The 22,297-nt window shown below is 41.9% G+C and overlaps 1 protein-coding gene, 1 long non-coding RNA gene and 1 other non-coding gene across 15 annotated transcripts in view; 2 read left to right on the forward strand and 1 right to left on the reverse strand.

Moving 5' to 3' along the window:
• Nucleotides 1–585: 585 nt before the first annotated feature.
• trnav-aac (transfer RNA valine (anticodon AAC)) lies at nt 586–658 on the reverse strand. The gene has a single exon. It is a non-coding gene; the product is annotated as a tRNA-Val (tRNA).
• A 5,015-nt stretch (nt 659–5,673) lies between these two features.
• LOC130168283 (uncharacterized) lies at nt 5,674–6,813 on the forward strand. The gene is made up of 3 exons (XR_008827409.1): nt 5,674–5,847; nt 6,151–6,246; nt 6,710–6,813. It is a non-coding gene; the product is annotated as an uncharacterized LOC130168283 (long non-coding RNA).
• A 4,223-nt stretch (nt 6,814–11,036) lies between these two features.
• The window catches only part of mecom (MDS1 and EVI1 complex locus), a 133,296-nt gene continuing 122,035 nt past the window's right edge, over nt 11,037–22,297 (forward strand). For 6 of the 13 annotated variants that reach the window (XM_056373849.1, XM_056373844.1, XM_056373852.1 and 3 more), the window contains exon 1: nt 11,037–11,787. In XM_056373849.1, the coding sequence (XP_056229824.1) occupies nt 11,751–11,787 (37 nt within the window). In that variant the 5' untranslated portion in view covers nt 11,037–11,750. The remainder of the gene's footprint in view (nt 11,788–22,297) is intronic. The other 7 variants (XM_056373843.1, XM_056373853.1, XM_056373847.1 and 4 more) reach the window with 2 other exon arrangements.

Consider the following 22,297-nt stretch of genomic DNA (forward strand, 5'->3'; position numbering starts at 1 on the left):
TCATAATCTTTTCACTGTCACCAATGCCCACTGCGGAACTTAATGACAGGTCAAAACATAATTTAACATAAACATAGGGCTTCCATATATGTTCACCTAACTTCTGGCACATTGTCTATTTGATAAGACAATTTGACCAGTTTCCATGATTGTCAGTGAATAGATGAGATAATATAAAATAAGGATGTCCGGGTGGTTATTTTGGCAAATGATAAATCAACATCACCATTCCTTTAAATTGAGGAACATGTGATTATCAGCTAGCTCGATACAGCCACCTTGTGGAGGTTTCGTAGAACTGCGCCATGTTGGTTCCTGTCCTTGGAATCCGCTGCAGTCAACATAATTTCGGTCGACACATGGATAACACAGTTTGCGTGGTATTTTTGTGATCATACTCTGAATTTCCTTCCTCAAATCTAATGAAACAGAGCTGGCAGATATTGCCATGAACAAACATATGCAATCACGAAGAAAAAACGACCATACTTTTACAAAGGTGGCAAGCGATAACTGCGGCGTCAGTATGACGACATTTGAACCTTTTCAACCGAAAAAGAAAAAACCATAAAGGAAGGAAGTAGCTGTTCCCGCCCGGTTTCGAACCGAGAACCTTTCGCGTGTTAGGCGAACGTGATAACCACTACACTACGGGAACTTGCTACCGCAGAATTGTGGTAGGTGCAATCACGACGACATGACTAGTGTGCACATTAAACACATGGATCCAAAAGCCGTTTAACCATTTATTTTGTTCAGGAAATTCAGCAAAGAACTGATGGTAGGACAATGGGTGGATGATTTCTTCTGTACAACAAACAAAAGTAAATATCTTGCATACCACAAAAATAATAAAGAAAGGGTAATTAAAACATCTTACATTCTTAATGCATCCAAAGGAAAAAACGAATCTCTCTGAAACATTCACCAGGGTCCTGCTTATCCTGTTAACAAAGGACATATTTAAATACAGGATACAACTTATCTACTTCTGGTTCTAAATTAAAACAATTTGCCTTACTAGCATTGTTAATTAAAATTAATTGAAGGTAAACACAATTTGAAAGAAATTAACAATGAATAATATCAAAACAAAGGATATTAGTTTCCAGCATCTTACTGGTGAGGCAGCATGGTCTCTAACGATGGATTTCAGTTGTACACACCCAGTGCTTTTTTAAACTCCCCGATGCAATCTCCACCCACCCAGTTTGACATGTCAGCTTGAGATTTTGGAACAATAATAGAGTACAACACAATATAATAGAATATTTACACACTTTTTTGGCTGTAGTATCTGTTTTCAGAGAAATAGCTGTAAAAAGCCACTGTCTACTATGTCCTCAGCAGCAAACAGCAGACAGACAGTCAGAGAGTTGGTGAACGTAGTGGAGCATTTAGAAGCTTAAGAGACAGATTTCCCTCAGGAGGGACTACCAAGTCCTCATAGTCCCTCTGGACCACGTAGCCACTGGGTGAAGACAGCAGAGCTGGTTGCAAATGGCCTCCAACAGGCTGCTGGCACTGGGCCAGTTTGCTGGATGCGGAGAGAATCCAGCAACGGGACGTCCAGGGTGACATGGCGATCCGGACAAGGAGGGCCATCTCCTCTGCCCCATGCATCCTCTTCTGACAGTGGAGCCTCCACTCCTCCCACGAGATCCTCTGGATCACCTCAGAGTCAGTCAGGCCAAACATCCTGTGCTTCCCATACAGCTGGGACCACTAGGCACCTCCAGGGTCCACCTTAAAGATGCGGCCTCATCAATCAAGCCGCGATCCTGGAAAGGCCCCTCAGAGCCCTTGGAGAGGACGCTGATAAACACCTGGCCCGTACTCGATACCAACATTGGTAAGCCAGGCAGCCGTGTCAGAAGCAGCACCAGCGAGATTCTATTTTCACCTGGACAGAGAAAGTTTCAAATGTTAATATTTGTGTGTGAATTTAATATACACACAGCTGTGTTGTAAATGCAGCTGTAACAACATAATAAACTCTGATAAACTTTACTTGCCTTCATAATGCTTATGCTAATGCGCAAGCTAGCTGCCAAGGGAAGTGGCTAGCTTGCCCCCAGTGGGCCATGCGCCCAGCCAGCAAGCTGGCTGCCTGGGGAGGTGGCTAACCATGCGCCCACTTAAACAAAGACACAGGGAAAGAAATGCTTTTGTGGATGTCTGTATGTCTGACAAGTATGAATTTTGATCCTTGTAACTTCAGTGTCACATACTGCGGTAACTTTTGAAGAGAGTTTTACAGTTTTCTGCTCTGTATCAGGACAGATGTTAACTAAACCATTTCTTCTTTTTCAGTGTCTCGGTTTAACCTAAACACTGATCATTTGTTCAGTTTTGATTCAGACAAATACAAATCTCTTTGCCACAAGCACAATTTTTTCACGTGCACAAACTTGAATTTCGCATGCAGATTTATTTTACAGGTTTACAAAGGTTGATTTACAACTACAAACATTGGAATCATTTGTGAACATCACTTTACAAGTTCAAAATCATTTTGACCCTAATTTGAGCCTACATATGTATGGGTTGGAGTCATGCGCATGACTTACCATTTTTTGCTGGTTGTGGGAGACCATGAGGTTGGACTCTGGCATCCCATTGAAAACACAATGATAATCGTATTAAAATAAAATGACTTTCGGTTGCAAGGTGAACAAAGACATTTTAAGGAGCTCTTCTTTTGACTATGTTATGGTTTTGAAGAAATGTAAGGACATAAAACATTTATCAATCATTCATTTAAACATCATTTAGCATATACTACAAGTACAAAAGTATGAAAATTTACTAATATAAAATGTACCTATCAGTAGCTACAGCTAACAACAGTTTTTAAAAAGATCTGCTGCTAAACTAACATACATATGTTGACACCACATTTCTCAGCATAAACAGGCTATATTTAACCTTACATTAGTTGGATGTGGTTTAAATGGTAGTTTACAGTTTGTAGAGCTTTGGTCGGTGAAGTGTTAAACAGAGTTGTTACTGAGGAGTCTTCTGAGTCATCACTATATCACAATAAGGTCCTCAACAACAAATCAAAGACAGCAAGTTTCCAAACAAGTATTTTAACTATAGTATTCAAACCACATATACATTTAAAAAAAAAAAAAAAAAAAAAAAAAAAAAAGTAATATTCACATCCACGTTGTTTTCTGATGCATTAGTGATGATGATGATGATGATGATGACTTAAAAAAATAAATGTAACAAAAAGAATGTCATTTTAACTCATTTTCAATATTAAACTATGATCTGTGTGAAAATGCAATTACACAGTTTATATACTGCTTTTATTTTAGTAGATTTTCAAAATGGACAACAGCATAGGCTTGAAAATCTACTACACCTTTCAGGATATGCTGTGGATATGAAGGCAACAGAACCACCTGCCTGCTGAATGGATTCTGCTTTGTGATTGGACTGTCATAGTCCAGTTAGATTCAGGTGTCACACACTGTGTGGGAACTTTGACCACGAAGTTTTACACAAAACACTTTGTCTTTCACATTGTCTGTGTGTTACCTCACCACTGGTCATTTGCTCGTTTTATTCACAAAGCCTGTTTTTCTTTTTACAAATGCAAAACTTGTTCGCAGTGTTTCATTGACAGTAATTTGCAACACATTACAGCAGAACTCTGATGTATCACTTTACTGACCGAGGCTATACAACTGTAAAAACAACCACAATATGTTGATGGATTTCACTCTAGTTTACAATACAGTTCTGTTGTAATGTGTTGCAAATTACTCTCAACGACCATAAAATACTGTGAACGAGTTTTGCATTTGTAAAAAGAAAAACAAGAGTTTGTGAATAAAACCGAATAAATGACCAGTGGTGAAGTAACACACAGACACTGTGAAAGACAAAGTGCTTTGTGTAAAACGTTGTGCTCAAAGTTCTGACAGTGTGTGACATGGAAGTTACAAGTATAATTTTTTACACCTAAATCTAACTCGATAATGACAGGCCAATCACAAAACAGACTCCAATTAGAGGGCAAGTGCTTTTTTTGCCTTCTACCGATGAAGGCACCTGCCCTCTGCTTGTACTTTCCTCATTGATTCTACTTTAGCTTCAATGTCACACTGTCTGGGAGCTTTGAGCACTGGGTTTTCTGCTCTATATCTGTACACAGATGTTGACAAAAGCATTTCTTTCACACTCAGTGTGTTACCTCACCATTCAACAATATCATTCAACAAAAATATCACTTCAATGATTCAGCAACAACAAAAATTCAGTTCAATTTATTCAGCGTAGCGCTCTTCTCGAACAATCAATGTTTCAGTTCTTTTCAATTCATTGTTTTTACCCTATGCTTTTACCATGCAAGTGAGCCATCTTCCCAATCAAAATAGATCTCTGTTAGACTCTAAAACTCCGACCTGTCGGACTTACCTGCGGTACCAGGCAGTTGATTTCTTCTTACAGGTTGAGAGGGTTCCTGGAGACTGGCGTGATGAAGAGGCGGAGATCCACGTATATTCCTTATTAACCACGGCTTGTACACCGAGCCAGGGGTGATTCACTGACGCTATCATGAGTTTGTCGTCCATATTTAAATCTGAAATGGCGCCAACACTGCCCAATCACCACATGAGGGCAATGTATAGTGTTGCTCCCCGGTGCTCGGTTTCTTCCCCTCCCTTTCCTGCTCTTTACAGGTGTTCGTTTGTTCCCCACCATGGATATATTACTTGAACCTAATATGTCTTATAATAGGCCTACATCCATCCCACATCGATGGTTCCACAGTTTATTTTTTTATGCTGTTATTCATATGACTCGGCTGAGTCCGGAGTTGTAACGAGTTTTACCGCTTTGTCTCATTGATACAAAAGGAAAGAGTGAACCAGCAAACATGAAGTCCATCTGCAAGTGACACAAAATCCATAACGGAACGTTCAAAATTCATAAACTGCAGCTAAAATCCATGAACTGCAGAGGGAAAATTTATTCCCGACCAGTTGTGGGCTATGAATTATGTTCATTATTTAAACAGTTTGTTTCCGTTTGCTCAAAACGCGCACTTTGACGACGAGCTATCTCTGTTTCCGGCTCTCGACTTCCTTGTTCAATTTTCGTTGTACAAGTTGGATAATGGGTTAAGCTAACGCTTTGGCGCGCTGAATTGAATTGCACGATTTCATTCAATGGGACAATAACACACGTAAAGCGCTAACGACGTTTAGGCATCATTGGCTAATGAAGAAGGAGCTCACAAACTTCAACATACATTTGCACTAACACAAGTAGGACAATTAAATTAGGCAATACCTCCTAAGCTGGCATTTTGATTAACAACGTGAACAACTGCAGAAGAATTATACTTCACACACAGATCGTCTCAGTGGTTCCAGTTAACTTGAGTTACAAAATGGTTGCTAGCTAATAGCCTACGAATTAAGCTAACTCGTTATGCTATTTCACATAGACCTACTGTCACAAAGCCCGGACAGACCATAAATGGCACACGAAAATATTAAGAAATGGACCTCAATGAACGCAATTTCGGCAATGACGTATGCAAAAAAAAAACATCGCGTAAGTCAAGCGCGGTAGCCTTAAGCTAGCAAAGACTTCAAGGCCTCAGTGACCTCAGTCAAAGTTGTTTATGATTGTAGGAACTGAACGGGTGTGCCGGCGTTGTCGAAGTATGTATGTAGCTGTATCACAACAAAATGGATAATTTTACTGAGTGTAGACTTCACAGAGTAACAAATCTCGTTGCAGCTTACAAAGTTAGCTAAAAACATCTGCAAATGTGTTAGGAAATAATTGCGTTGTGTCCTGCCATGAAGGAAACTGTTCCCGGTATGTTTGTGGTGTGCTTTGTTTGGCTAGATAAGCATAGGCTGGGCTGTGATTTTGTATATAATAATGTTTTGTCTTGTGTAAGCCATGACAATGTGACCAAGCACCAATATGCATAATGGCTATACAGATTTTTGTCTTGGGTGTGGAGCCCTATACAATATAATCCATGAAATAATTAAAGTATTTTTGCTTATTAGTGCTAACATGCATCAGAACATGACATGACAACAACCAAATGTTGGGTTTAGTTTTTGGTAGACTATTGATTATTTTACTCTGCCTACATTCACAAAAATACAGCATCACTGGCCTCTGGAGAAAATGATGCTCTCTGCTGCATTCCCTCCTGTGGACACTTTGATTCTTCTGCTGACTTGTTGATGTTTCTACGGACAGGTAAGTTAGACAAACTACCAATCTCTACCTCTACTATCTCCTCCACCTCCAACACACCTCACTAGCACTTACAATGCGGTTTGGTGCACTAAGTGCTTTCTGTGCACTTCTTTACCTGATCTTGCAGTTACTGAATAGATGTAGTACTTAGTATTTACACAAAGGTCTCCTACTAACCTAAAGCTTTAGTGTTGTCCCTTGTAAGTTGCTTTGGTTAAAGGGGTCTGCTAAATGTGCGACTATCACTTCATTGACTGCAGATATCTCTTAGAGCTTCAATTGTGGATGATGATAAAGATTATCTTACAACTTGGGAAACCTCTTAATGTACAGTGTCTATAATGTACAGAGCAATTTATTGATTTTTATCTTGTCCGTTTTGAGTTCAGCTGAACTTTTTTGTAAGCAGTCAGCTACAGGCACTGTCGTGGGTTATTGACCAGTTTTCTCTCTGTGTCCTAAGCATCCCATCTGTCCGTATGTTCTTTTAATTGCCCTGCAACCGGGAACCTGACAAGGATCCCACTGTCTGCTGTTACTGGAAACAACGATAAATAAACTTGATCGACTGTCCTATTGATTACTTGCCACATCTTTCTGTTGACGATACTGGTGCGAGGGGAACATCAGTTGAAATTGATGGGGATGAGTTTGTATATCTTGAGTTGTGTGTGTGTATGTATGTATGTACGTGGGTAGGACCTTCTCATCAAGCAGTCTTCAGAGATAGATACGTCTATGGCCAACACCAGCCCTATCAATACTACTTTCACAAATTGTCTCTGGAGCGCATCGTAATCTGTCTCCCATGCTGGATACTGAGTCCACAAGCGGTTGTTAAAATGCACTTTACTTCAGTACAAGCCAGGCCAGCTCATCAATCTGTCACATGTTCCTTTCTGTGTTTGAATCTATTCACTTGATCCACACAAAGCCTTCAAATGATAAAACCCACAATTAGATGGACCTAATTTTCCTATTCCTCATAAAGTCAGGATATGGGCCTCTACAATATAGATCTCAGAAATAAATAAATATAGATATGCTAGCATAACATAGGCTATATGCTAATATATTATAATGGTGAGTTTGATAGGGCTGCAAGGCCTGAACTTTGAATGTTGCATACAGACTTATCTATCAGTCACTCAACCACTTCATCACAGTATGTCAAACAGTACTGGATGGTATCCACTAGATGGCGGAAGAGTATAAGAATTTTTATTAACAAGCTCTGCCGTCTTTTCACATCGACTCTGCTTCATGCAATAAGTAGCACAAGCACTAATGCAGAACCATATCGCAATATTTGGTCTTGGCGCTGCATGTTCAAGGATCTTTATGGTTTTCATAATTTCCAAACCTGCAAGTAAAATAAATTTAAATGTTTTGTTTTTTTTTTTACTTTAATTTGGTAAATTAGGGCCATCTTTGCGTCTTGTTATTTAACCGCCCACAAGTAAGAGAAAAATATGTCGTCTTAGTACAGTCCGCATGGCCCTATTTTGGGGAAAATACAGTGATTTTATTTATTATCTTATTTTCATCCTGAAATTGCATGAACACATTTATGCTAAACAAATGCATTCGTTTAAATGCAAATGGTCAAATTGATTATGTCTTCATTAAAAATATGTTTTTATATGATGATATAGAAATACAAGCCCTCATAGCATTATTCATCTAGAATAAATAGCTATAACATCACGTAAAATTCTCCCAAAACATCTAGCATAACAGGCGATTTTATCGGACGTGTGGAGCGAGACATGATTTTTCTTGGCTTATCTCAAGCTTTTATACATGGTCTATACATGGTCAAAATCTTGTGTATATAAAATCCATCTAACCTATGTGCTTTGATATAGGCCTGCAATGTCTTCTTTCGGTTTTCTTAGGACCCCCTCGCCTTGAAATTGTCCAGGCGTTTAAAATATGATTTTTATCCACTATTCCCTTGATGTCGCCCTCATTTTTGATTCATGTGCTGTCAAAAATACAACATAAAAATACATCTAATAAAAAACTTAAATTCGGATGTTGAATTTTTGTCAGAGATAGCCTACCTCCTCTTTTACAATTGCAGTGAAATGTATTTTAACTGGAATCATATCATTTGCCCAGTGAAGATGGATTATTTTCTCCACCAGAGAGATATTTTATTGCATTAGCTGCTCATTGGAAGCTACTGCGTTTGATTGGGTCGATAATTCTCCACACAGGGGCAGCATGCACTGGGTCAAATAGATCGTTGCAGGTTCTCACAATACGCACAGAAAAATTTAAATGAGAGGGAAATCATTACAATATTATAATTGACAAATAGGTGTGATAATAGATAGTAAAAATAAATACTTGATTGGACACATGATCCTAACATTTGTCTAAAATGCAGAAGGCCCATGATATGTAGAATAGCAAAGCAGTAATGGCCAAGATCAAATGTGGGCCTCCAGTGTTGATATTAAGCTGATTTCTGATTCCTATTAGGCCTAGTAATTTTAGACCTGTCTGTTTTAGCTTATTTAGACCAGATTTAAAGAAGAGGAAAATATGCATTATTATTATTATTATTATTATTATTATTATTATTATTATTATTATTTACCTTACAAGACAGGTTTAATTAAATTTACCCTTTTATGTTTATGATTTTATTTCTGGTGTTTTTAACCAAGTTAATAGAATATCAGAATGTCCATAACCTAATTTTTCAGTTTTGTTCCTAGACACAGGTTTGGTTGGACAAAGCAGTGATAAATATCCCTGTTGATCAGTTGATTGATTACCTTGCTCAAAGGTCACGCGGGCGCTGGTAATTTCCTTGTGCCGGAGGCTCCCTTTTCACTTTTAGTCTGCCTCGACAGCCCCAATACAGATCATGTTATTCTTTTAACCCCTGAACAGCTGAGTCCGCTACCACTGTAATACAGTAAAATCTAGTCTACCAAAACCTTTCTGTTTGAAGATCCCTCTGCTTTAAACATAAAGGCCTATAGAATCAGACTCGTTTGTTAACTGGTGTGTGTTCGCAAATTTAACGGCAAGTGCAAAAGTGAGGCAGTCTTTTAGTTTATACTTGCAACCGTGGGGGTCTCGAACCCAATTAATTTCTAATAATTACAAGCCACGGGGCTGCGGGGATCCGCGCACCGCTCCGCCCTGCCACCGGGTTCAGCGCATCATAATAAAATATGTATTGAGAAAGTGCTTCAGAGGGGAGAAGAGACGAGGGAAGAGGAGAGTGAGTTATTGCGGTGAATGAAAACTGTTTCCATTTAGGCTAATTGAGCGCGCCGCCTGAAGCTCTCTCTCTCTCTCTCTCTCTCTCTCTCTCTCTCTCTCTCTCCTCTCTCTCTCTCTCTCTCCCCCCCCGTGTTTGTGCTTGCGCGCGGCGCGCCACCCTCTCTAGTATAGGCCCAACTCACTTAATAGCACAATTTATGTCATTACAATAGAGGTAGGGTGAGGTACAACCACAATAAAGTATCATATTGACCTCTCTTAACTCGACCATTTAAATGAGGAATAGCGGTTCAAGGATGTCTCAGTTTTGGTAACTTTATTTTAATTTAGTTTTTTGAGCGTGGAACTACATCTTATAAAAAATGTAAAATTGAAAATGTAAATAAATCGAACGAAATACTTTTTGGAGCGTTATTTGCCCAGATCAGACATGCAAATATTTTTATTTACAACTCTGCACTGAAAGTGCCTTTTTCCTCAGAGGACCTTGAAATCATACAAAAATACATTGTGGCCTGTTTGGTTTCCTAATTGCTCACAGTGCACAGAGAGAGAGAGAGAGAAATTGTCTGCGCTGAAACTGGCTCTGCCACATTACCTTATGGCATGCTTTGGTTTTGGTCAGCCCTTATAGTTGATTTTTTTTCATGACATTGCATGATGTCACGTCTTCAATCAGTTTCAACACACTTTGGAATCGATAACTCGAGTTCACAACCCATTAAAGAGTTCATCTGCAAGGTCACGATGATCTCATGCGGATCTAATTAATTGCCAATTACTTTAATTATACAGTGTCACTATTTAGGGACGTATAAGCTACGCCTTTATGAGGTCAATGTGTGGACTGATGTGTGGATAAAATTTCTCCGTTTCTTTTTTCATACATTTTAGCAATAAAATGAATATTAACAAATCATGAATTGCTGGTTCTGTACCTGAATGGTACTCTATTTTGCTGCTATATGACTCAGTATCTAAATATGCCTCTATAAAATGTTTATGTGATAACAGCAGACATGCAGTGATTTTATTGACTTTTAGTGCCTGGATGGCATGCATTTATGAGTGTGGCCTTTTTTCTTAGAATCCAGAGCGGAAAAAAAAGTTGTTTCAAACATTATTTCACCGGCTGAGATGAAGGTTTAGTCAAAAGTCTTTTTCTTTCTCTCTTTTGATAGAGCCCTTTCTCCTTCCAAGTTAAATCAAGTAAAAACATCTTTATCGAGCCTTCAGCAGTTACCAAGTGATGGAATTTACACACTGCAACAGAGAAGTCTCAAACAGGCATTAATACTAAGCACTTAACATATTAATAATTGTCAGCACAAAGACAGAGAGAGAGAGAGAGAAAACTCTCATATTAGAGCTGTCAGTCGGGTGCCCAAGCGGGAGAGGGAGGGGGGGAAGTTTTTCATTCATTTTCTAGTGCTCGGTGTAATGGTCAAAACACAATTAAAATATATAAAATCTTTAATGACTATATTCAGCATTGGTAATTTAAGTGAACATTGATTAATGTGACTTCATTTCAAGAGAAAAGGTGCGCAGCAAGGATTGAGAATAAGGATCGTTATAATTAATGTCGTCTGCACTCTGTAGATCCGGGGTGCTGGCTGCACTGCAAAAAATATCCATCTTGACAAAGCTTTTCATTTAGTGCTCAGACTCAAAAACTTTTTTTTAATCTTTCAAAAAAAAAAGAAAACAACCCTGCCTGCCTGCTGCATAAGGAAAGCTCATTTGATTTAAGTTGTAAAATATTGTTTTTGCAGTTTCACTCATTTTGTTTCTTTATTTTTGGATACATGGCTTTTGTTTCGAGATGAGCCATGAAACAAGTCAAAGCTGCAGTGGAGGCATCTCAATTACAAAGTTTTCTCACGCGTTAAGTAAACAAGAACACGCAGGACTTGAAACTGACGCTGCAACATCGTTGGGACATTTTTTGCAGTGTGCCCCGCTTTCTCCTTCAGCGACCCTTTGAAAAGTTGACACGAAAGGAGATGTCGGCGATTCACCCATCTTGACCGGATCAGGTTAATATCAAAGTGATAAATCGTCCCAAACTTTTTCTGGCACTTGCTGCCGGCAGATTTCGAGCTGTGCGCATGTGCGAAGGTGTCCAGACTGACAATGCTGGAGAGATAGCGCGTTTGGATTGAGAAACCCAGAGAAAAAGGACAGAGAAAAAACAAAAAGGAGGAAAAAAGATCCAAGAAAAAATCCAAACAAACCCACGCCGAGAGACTGGCACCATGAGGTCCAAAGGCAGGGCACGGAAACTGGCCACGAGTAGGTGCAACATCCCTTTCTTTTTCCTTTTCAAACATGCCATCTTATATACCTATATACTGTCGCTGTTATCACTGCGTCTACTCATGGTTTCTGTTACGATTTCGTTGCCACCAGAAAACCATAATCGTCACTTTCACCCCGTTAGAAGCGACAGAATGGTGACATCGTCGCGAAGAAAAAAAAAAATGCTGTCACAAGAGTAGTGTAAACTTTAAAGTTGAGGGAGCGATGGAGGAACTTTCTGCAGGGCGTCCGCTCCTGTATTGGAATTGCTCGTTGCATGTAGTGGGCGCTGTAGTGTAATGTAGTGTATTGTAGGTTAAAATCCCATGTCCCGTGCATCGGCAGTTGTATTGCTATTGCTGCACACTGCTGCAGTGTGCTGCTGGTCTCTTCAGTTTGCGGGGAGCAACTTGGGGGAAAAAACAGGTTGATGGAGAGAAAAAAGGAGAAAACGAGGATTTAGGCAGGCATGGTAAATGTTTGAGTGACGGGCTGATCTTGTTTGTAACTGTTTGTGTATGTTAGTCATGTAGTGCGTTCCGAGCTCTTATTAATGTACAATGTGTGTTGATTGTTAGAGTACACGCCATTCTGAAAAAAACAAATTCAGACATTGATGTTTTTAATTCTTTTTATTCTCCAATGTTACGGTTTACATACTTTCGACTTCATGTCAGGACGCAGCTCCTTCACTATTAGCAAAATTCATTTAGGATAAAATTATAACTTCAAATATTCAATGGCTTTGATTAAATTAAGTATAATATCGAAACACTCTCGTCATTAAATCGATTTAATTACTTGAACGCAATCAACTAGAAGAATTTATGCAAGCAGATGATTGATATGGCTATTCATCCATTGATTTGCTGCAATAAATTATCAAGAATTATATTCTGTTTTTCTAAAGCTGTTTCAATCAAGCTCCAGTCCGCATGATGTAGATATATTTTTCATGAGTGGTGCGAACATTTCTGTGTTTTCATTTGAGTTTTGACTCTGAAGGCTGACTTTTAACTGTTGAGGTTCTGACTGCAGAATTCAAACCATGAATCCGATTGCATTGCAGTTTTTTTTTTCCTTTGCAAGAAATTATGCAGAGGTCAAACTCATACAGGCAACAGTGTAATGACCCTGCCTGCGATATTTTAGTCTTTGTAGAAATGTTAAAGGAGGTTATGATTTTCATGAGTTCATAGAGTTTCAGTCAGTTCAGCGTTTACATCCCGTGGCGTGTAGACCTGTATTTTTGCATAAAGATAAAGCTAAATAAACAGAATAAAACAATATGCTGCGACATATGCCAGTTAACGCCAGTAAGCAGCAGGTTATGAAGACGTTGTTTCATGTGGTCAGTTAAAAATAAGTTACTGTTTAATTAGTTTACATCACAGAAAAGTAGAAGCTGTAACACAGACATCGTGATGAAGTTTAATAAACATATCAAGTATGAATGCACAACTACTTTATTGTGATTCTATTGAGTGTTTAGAAAATATTGTGACATGAAATAAGAGAATAGGTGCAGAAACGAACACACACACACACACACACACACACAGAGTCATCATCATCATCATCATCTGCAGCAGCAGCAACAACAACAACAGGAAAAACACTTGTTTTTCTGTGCAGCGGCCCTCCAGGTCTCTGTACAGTGAAACACAACACTTTGTTTTAGAGTCGAGTTTTTATTAGCGTGTAGGAACGCACACAAAGAAGAGCAAGCAGCAACTGCACCAACTTCTCTAAATATTTTCGAGCCATTAAAGTCATTGAGAGAATATAGAAGGTAGTCTATTATTCACCGTGTATTGAAAGATTATTATTCTTGAGATGGAGGAGGAAGATTTCTACCTCTTCAGTCAGAATAGGGGAGTGTTCTGGGTCCCCGGAGGAGCGGGCCCGCTCTGGCCCTCAGCCAGGTCTGCACAGTGTCAACAGTGAATATTTAAATTCCCAGATCCCTCATAAGGGCTCTGCTGGTAAATGCGTTCAGTGTGTGCCTCCCGCCTGTCCGGAGAAGTCGTGTTAAAACGGGCATGTTCGGGGCCTCCTTGCAGAACAGTCGTGTGATTAAAAAAGGGGGGGATGTAATAGAGGAGGTGATGGAGAGGTGGTAAACGTAAGAGTGATTGATGGAGGCTAACTGATTAGCCCGCACGTCCAGATGTAATGCGGTGCGCCACAAAACTCGCTTTAGCTTCCCAACTATGTCCAGCCAAGGCGTGCAGGCTGCACCCCGTGGTGGATTGTGGGCTCCGGAAAGATGGAGGAGGAGGGCTTTGATGATCCAAACTTTGGTGCAGGCCTAATTAAAGATCCACTTAGCATATTTGTGTCTCAATAAAAACCTTTCTGATTGTAATGTGTTCGGGGGCTTTGATAATTTGTTAGGAATAATTTCAATAACGATTAATCTGACACAACCCACTTAGAGTAGTAATACTGTGATTTACAGACTTCTAGCATGTAAATCTTAATTTAGGGAAAATATAGACTTAAAGGAGAAGTTCCATGAAAAATATCTGGAAGCTTAACAAGTGGCTGTGGAGCGTTCAAATCCAGTTTGTGTCCCAAGGCCCAGACTTGTGCATTTGATAATAATTTTTCACATTCACCACAGTATTTTGTCAGTCATCACTCACTGATCCGCCTGTCTCCAGAAATGTGGAGTTATAGGCTGTCACGTTTTAGATGCATTATCTTTCAAATTGACACCCCTGATTGGCCCGCGAGAAGCTGTGCGTGCGTGCGTGCGTGCGTGCGTGCGTGCGTGAGTGGGCGCGCGTGCGTGTGTTTGAGGGAGAGAGAGGGAGAGAGGGAGGCCTCGCGCGCCTCGGGGTTTCGCTGTCTGTCAGCGCCTCTCCTCTCCTCTCCGGAGCTGAGAAGTGCGTCGTCCTCCCCACATTGTGCAATGGGCCATGCATCTCGCGTTTGTCTGGCGGAGCTCATTAAAACGGTTAATAGATCGGCCCATTTAAAAGGTGAGAAGGAGCGGGCCGGCGCGAGGAAAGTGAAATAGAGACCCCATTAAACAGCCCTTGTTGTCCCGGAGCGGAGCTCTTTGCCTGCGCTCTGCTTGGTGCCAAGCCCTGTATACAAATGTCCCATATCTCCCTCAGTAATGGAGTGGGTCAGGAATCATTGAGGCCCACGACAGAGGTTACTCCTCTCTGTTCTCTTGGCTTGGTTGCTTTGCATTTGTTTTCTGATGCAAAGAAATAACAATATAGCCAAATAATCTTTTTTTTTTTTCTTTCATCAAATGTTTCCAAAATTAGTTGTTTTGAATTTGAAACACAATTAATTGTTACACATCACTGGCAGGATAACTAGCTATTTAAAAGATTTTTGTTATTTATTTTTAAGGCTTCAGTGCAAAATTGAGTTTATGTGTTTGTTTTAGGTGAAATGCTCACTTAAACTTAAAGAAGCAGCACGTGTGGTGTGACACAAAAGCTTGTGTGAATAGGTGTAAAAGGGTTTCTGTCAGTACCTGTAGAACAGTTACATTTTTCCACTTCAGTGTCATGGCCACAAGTATGTGGTCTGTCTGCAAAGGGGTAAAAGTGACAAAGCATATTTATAAACATGCAGTGCAGCATTTCTGCTTGTTATAGTAGCTTATGATAGGAAGGCTGCAGAATGCTTGTCAAACCAGGTGTCAAGCATATCGCAGAGACATATGCTCACAGATGCACATGCAGCCTTTGTTGGGTGTATTAGCTGTGTTCTGAGGTATGTGTGTGTGCGCGCGCGTGTGTGTGTGTGTGTGTGTGTGTGTGTGTGTGTGTGTGTTAGTTAGTGGGTTTTGGGTGGCGGGGGCAGGTTGACTATGACCTAGGCCCTCTCATCTATCAACGCCCCCATCTGTCTGACATGTCGTCCACTCTCCTCCTCTCTTACGATGGGAGAACCGTTTCTCTCTCCCTCCCTCTCTCAGAAAATGGCTCTTTTGGAAGGTCTCTGATGTTAATGAGTCGTCCAGGACTCGGTCTCAGGGCTGTAAACACAGAGCTGACGAGGTTAGTGGTTTGTTTATGCACTGTTGTCACCCGCTTGAAGGATGGCCCCTGTCCCAAGCAACTAGGGAGCTACCAGGCCTCGTCGTGAGTCCCCTCTCAGGCCCTGACACAGCGGCCCTGCCCCAGGGGCTTCTCTCTCGTCTCTACTCCCTCTTGTCCAACTGCACTCCCGTATCTCAGTCCATCATGTATGTCAGGAATTTCATAATGCAAAAGAGCACCTAGGAAAGCATTAGTTTTTGAATGCTACTCAGGTGGCAGGTGAAAAAGTGAGAGTGTGTAGTTGTGCTGTCATTGCATGTTACACTTACAGACAACGGCATAGTGTTTGTGTGTTGATGGTGCTGTGTGTGTGTGAGTGTGTGTGTGTGTTGTTGTTGGGGGGGGGGGGTGCAGCAACCCAGACAGGGCAGTGTGGGAACACCAAGGGATGGATGGAGGGAAGGGAGGGTGGGAGGGAGGGTGTGCAGCAACATGTCAAGCCTGGGAACCGCTGTGTGTTTACCACAGGGAAACCGTACCAACACAGAACAATGAGAGAGCCTTACCCCTTCTAAATAAAAAAGGCATTTCTGCTTTCTTCCCCCCCCTAAAGGTCATGGAGTTAGAGATAGGGAGTCCACACAAAAGCCTCCTGTCTGTCGGCAGTCTGGTCTGGCCCAGTCCGGTGCCAAGGCTGAGGTCATTATCAACAGAGCAGTCCCAAGCTAAGCATATTTTTATAGATTGTGCTTGTGTGTGTGTGTGTGTGTGTGTGTGTGTGTGTGTGTGTGTGTGTGTGTGTGTGTGTGTGTGTGTGTGTGTATATGTGTGTGTATGTGTGTGTATGTGTATGTGTGTGTGTGTGTGTGTGTGTGTGTGTGTGTGTGTGTGTGTGTGTTTGCTAGAAAGGGAGGTGAGTGTGTGTATGTGCTTATTTGGTCGGGCTGAGTGTGTATGTGTGAGTTTCAGTGCATGTGCACAAAACAAAGGCGCTCTGCAGAGTATACAAGTACGGCGTAGTTGTCAAATGTGTGACACGCCGCCATTTTCTCATCACAAATTGGTCTAAGATAAATGGCATTTTGCTGAGTTGAAAAGTTTACCCAGACATCAAACTGATTTGTGTGTCGTTATGATGTCTGAGGAGTTATAATGTCAACAGATTGCTGATGGTGCGGTTCGCCCGGGCTATTAATGAGGCAGTGTGAAGTTAGTACTCCTTGGCATGCTTTGAGAAGAGATGTCTGTTAGCTAATTAAAGAAACTCAATCATTTTATACACCAATCAATTACCTGGAGCAGGTGGTAGAAACAGGGCCCGACACTCTGGCCCCATGTCTCACATCAGCTAACTACCCGAAGTCACTTTACTACATTGTTGAGTGCTTTTATGGGGAGGAAGACTAAACAAGAGGCTTGATGTGACTTTATGCTGGCTGCCAATCTTTGTGTGCTACACTTTACTCTGGACTGCAGATAATGATGTTATTTTTTGCATGTCAGTGTACAGGTGGAAGTGGGACCACTGAACTTTTTAAATATCTACCCCCCAGTAACCCCAGAATGGAATTAAGTGGGCACAGCAAATGAAACAATTCCATCAATTAATGATAAATATCTTTATACTGGCAGGTATGCTAAAGTCGCATGTGTTTGCTTGTGAACCTTGCTTTGTAATCACTCTCCTGGAGGGTTGACAGTGAGAACACTGTTTTTTTCACTCTTACACACTGGAGGGAGCACATTGCTATAAACAGGAATTACCCAACAATCGCTTTGTGAATGTGGTGATAACAGCGTGTTCCAGCACTGCTCGGGGATCTCCCTGGGTGGAGCAGCCTGGCCCAAGGGATGGAAGGAGTGAGGGAGGGAGGCACGGTCATTTCTGATTAACAGGGGCAAAACAGGGCATCAGGTAATGCCCATCTGTAGCACATGAGGTAGGACAGGACAGGACAGGACAGGACAGGACAGGGAAAATTTAGCCACAGGTACATTCATGTTTTTATGTGCTGTGTGTATTCCCCCCACTCTCCAGCCCGAAGCTCATTAAGTGGTGACCTCTCACCCCCACAAGGCGGGAAAGATGAGGGGAGGAGGTGTGATCAAAACCGGGGCCTTCCTGATGAAGTTTGTGCTATACCTCCTTCACCTGATTGGATCTGATAGCAGCTGTCGTGCCTCTGTTGAAGTTTGGCAATGGGACACAGAGATGAAAATTGATGAAAGTCAATTCTTTACCAAAGGCAAGATATTCATAAAGAGTAAGGCTGAAGTTTAAAGATTCAGATAAATCCATATGTTGCATTTTTTGGCAGGGGGTTATCACAGTACTCTTATGTTTTGTGGAACAACTTTTACATCGATGACTCCCTAATGAGAAATAATGTAGAAATTTCTTTTTTTATGCTTTATGAACCAAATTTTCTTATTGTGTTGCCAGTTCCCTGGACTCTGTTTTGAGGAGGTGGATCATCTTTTCACCATTTGTGAGACATGTACCATCAATATTCACCTCACTGTTCCACTCCCAATCCCAATGTCTGAGAAAAGGAAACACCACGTCCCTGTCCTCAGAGATCTGTCTTGATGACTTCCCCTTTGTGTATGTGTGTGACTGTATAAGCCGTGCAGCTTCTGTGTGTGCGCGTGTGTTGTTGGTCAGCCAGGGTCGCAGCAGAGGAAAGAATGCGGCCGTGGAAAGGAATGCTGGGCTGATTAGCGCTGCTTACCTGTAAGTGAACTGGACGTGCCGGCGTGTGATGAGACCGAGGAAACAAGGGAACAATAGGACAGTAGAGATTCCTTTCCACGCTGCATTCCAGCGATCCTGAAGCCGGGGCCCCCCGCTCGGAGCTTTGATGAACCCTTCTCGCGGCTTCCTGGGATTGTCGCTCCTCCACAAACACAAAAACATAAAGCGGTCGGTGAGCGGGGTCCAGGGAAGAGAGAGCACGGCCCTCCTCAGGATGTCCTGTTTTGATTAGCGTTAGCATCCTAAAAGCACCATAGAAATATTATTCTAACACGGAGAAGAGCTTAGTGGTGACACATCCACTTCTTTCCACTCTGTGACCTCCAGGGTCAGATACACTACAATGAGCCAGGAATCAAAGAGGTGCTCCTCACCCAGTGATATGACTGAGGAAATCATGTGAGGAAACCAAGGCGATGAAACGATAGGGAGAGATTTCAGGGCCTGCCAACAGGTGGAAGTTTGTCCGGACAGTGCTTTTAGAATTTTCTAAGAAATACATGACAATTTCTGGACATATTATTTAAATAACATATTGATGGCATCTCTAAAAACTGTTGTGTTTTTATTTGGATGACAAGAAGTAGTGAGTGGTGAAAGTAGTTTGAAGAAAATGCTTCCCTATAATAGGTTGGAAATTAAACTTGTGTTTTTGCATTTTGTTCCACCTTAATAACTACTGACAGCAAACAGTCTTGACTAAATTTTTACTTGATTCATTCTTTCATAAGACATAGTGTTAGAGAACTAATAGAGCTAGTGTTTATAACAATATAAGAGCCAAATGACTCAAATAGCTTTTATTCTCATAAAACTTTTCCTTTGAGTGAGCACCGTAGTTCTGTGTGTCGAGCACCAGCTCTTCCAACCAGTGTCCTTTTTCAGCAGCCCACACTACATCTTTTCTGTCTCCTGTGGAATCAGGGAGCAGTGAAGCATTGCAGCATAGTTTGTTGTTCTGCTGTTGCTTGAGGGCTTTAGTTTGACAGGAGGGCACCACTTTGTTCACCTCAGTGTCCAGAAGGGACCCCTAGGGACCCCTGGGCCTGGACGTCTCTGTCAGGGCTGTGGCAGGACTAGGGCAATGGGGGGCCCCGCTGCTCAATGGGTCAGTGGACAAGCTAATCGATTTTATCTCCGTTTCACACACCACGCCAAACCCCTACTGGCCTGATATTCACATGTTCACTGTTCAGAAGATTATGCTCCTTCCATCTTCTGTTTTTTTTTCTCTTTCTCTTTCAGTTTCTTTTTCTTTCTCTCCCACCACATTTCTTGTGTTTCTGGTTTGTCTTTTTTCTGTTCTGTTTTGTCTACCATTTCTCTTGTGTTTTATCTCCCTCCCTCTCTCCTTCCCTCACTCCATTTCTCTTTCCCCCCTTTTGGAGGGAGTGTTTTAAATTTAGCCTCCGTGCCCGTCTCCATGTTGGCGCTCCCCTTTTGGGAGGCTGGTGGGCAGGCGGAGGAGACCATGTTTTCTCGGCCATTCCTCTGGATGAAGCGTTGGAACAAGGGAATGAAAGCTTTGGGAAAGGTCTGGAAACTTCCCATTCATCAGTGTAAGGAGATACTGCGCTGACAGTTAGCAAACGGCCAGCCAAGTACAACACGGGACAGCCGCGTGGGCCTGCAGCGCTCAGCTCAACAGACAGACAGAGCGAGACCAGACCAAACACCCCACTCATCTCTGATCGGGGGAAATAACATATGTTAGCATTTTAGGCACTTATTCTGATTCTCTTGCGTGGAGTGACTCAAGTGCGAACAGTAGAATAAGTGAATGATTATGGGTGCAATCATAACTAATATAGTAATAAAGAAGAGCAGGGGGCAACAAAGTTATAGCACTGCAGACAAATAATGATCATATGCTGTCATTTAAGTAGTGGAGCAAGTTGTGGTAGGTTCAGTTATTTTCTGATTTGGCAAAATTGGCAACTTTTTGAACTTTGGTGCTAAAAGTGCATTGTGAGTTCTGTACTTGACTTTTTTTTTTTCTTGTCCTTTCTCCAGTCCCGCTGAGCCTCTCACCATATACTTCCCATCAGCCACTGCAGCAGGGCAGAATGCATTTATGAAATTATATGCAACATAAACTCATGCATGTTTGAATATTTATCCATCTTAACAAGAAATTTGGACACAGCATACTCAGATACAAATGCAGACACGTACCTGTATAGGGTGAGCTGAGATGGGACAGAGGATTGGCAGGGCCGTGCAGGGTGGGACATTGCAGGTGTGAGCCTGTGTCTCTCTGCCCAGCCATTAATCGCTGCCATCTGACAGTTCAATCTACGAGGGGCTGAGCAGAGCAGCCGGCTGGTTACCAGGGCAGGTCATTACTGAGCATGGAGGCAGCCAATCGCATCAGCGATCAATGACAAAGGCAGTAGAGGAGGAGAGAGCAAAAAGTGAGAAGAGAAGTGGAGGGAGCTAGGGTTGAAAGAGATAGGGGGTGAGAGAGGCAATGGAGATGTGAGGATGAAGGGAGTGGAGAGGAGAGGTATGGCAGGATAAAGGCAGTAATGCTGCTGAAGGTCAGTTCTTGGTTGTGGAGTGGATGACAAACAGGCTGTCAGCTGCCAAGAAATGGAGATATTCATCCGATGCTGCACAACAAAAAATATGGCCCCTTGCACGTGCGCACATAAATGCGCACAGACACAGCCATTGCCATAGAAGCTTGATTGAGAATGCAGCAGGGGAATTTAGTGTGAGCCATTGTTTTATGAATTCCATATACAAGGTGTTGGCAGTCTGCGCCGCCCTTTTAGTGGTCAGTTCGGGCTGCGCTGTGGTAAAAGTAATGACTGGCTGTGAATAAAAAAAATCAGTTCATGAAAACGCCACAACTCCCCTGTGGCTCCGCCTCCGCTGCCCACCACGTTACCACGGGAACAGCTGCCATGGCAAGGTCCGTCCAGTGGTGTTTACCCAGCTCCAAGAAGTCAAACACAGGCTCCCTCTAACAGAAGGAATTCCATACGCTTTACGACATTTATCATATTTCATTACCCAGCGAATGTCATTTTCACCTCCTCCCATATTTTTTCTCTGACTTTTTTATAAAAATGTTGACGAGGGAATTAATTGACGTTGTGGGTGACATTATTTGGCCAGGGCTCTGGTAAAACAACAGGGAGATCTCTCTTTTCTCCCCAGAGGCCTAGAATAGCAGAGCTGGTCGGTCGTTTATCCTGCACTATCTCTCAGCAAATCCACTGGCCCTCTCTCCCAGACACAGATTCTCACACACACACGCACGCACACACACACACACACACACACACACACACACACACACACACACACACACACACACACACACACACATACACACACACACACACACACACACACAAACAAATACATAGAGAGAGAGAGAGACCATGAGACCATCCCAGCGTGGACACCACTGAGTGATGATGAGTCATTATAGAGAGGGTGCCCTTCGACCTCCTCCAGTCTTTATGGATCACTCTCTGGCAGAATCATATTCCCTAATGCCAAGTTCCTGTCCATCTGCCTGCCTGTCTGTCAGACAGTCAGGCCCCTTAGTCTCTCTGTCTCTCTCTCCCATACTCTTTCACTTTCCCGCTCTCTCCCCTGAGTTTCACACACCAGTTCATCCCAGACATCTCTGTCTCTGTTTATTTTAATAACAAACAGGAAAAATATCTCCTTTTCCCATTACCAAATGTTTGAATTTGATAGTTTTCATGTATTCCATAGTGAG

Source organism: Seriola aureovittata, chromosome 4 (genome assembly GCF_021018895.1).
Source record: "Seriola aureovittata isolate HTS-2021-v1 ecotype China chromosome 4, ASM2101889v1, whole genome shotgun sequence".
NCBI lineage: Eukaryota > Metazoa > Chordata > Actinopteri > Carangiformes > Carangidae > Seriola > Seriola aureovittata.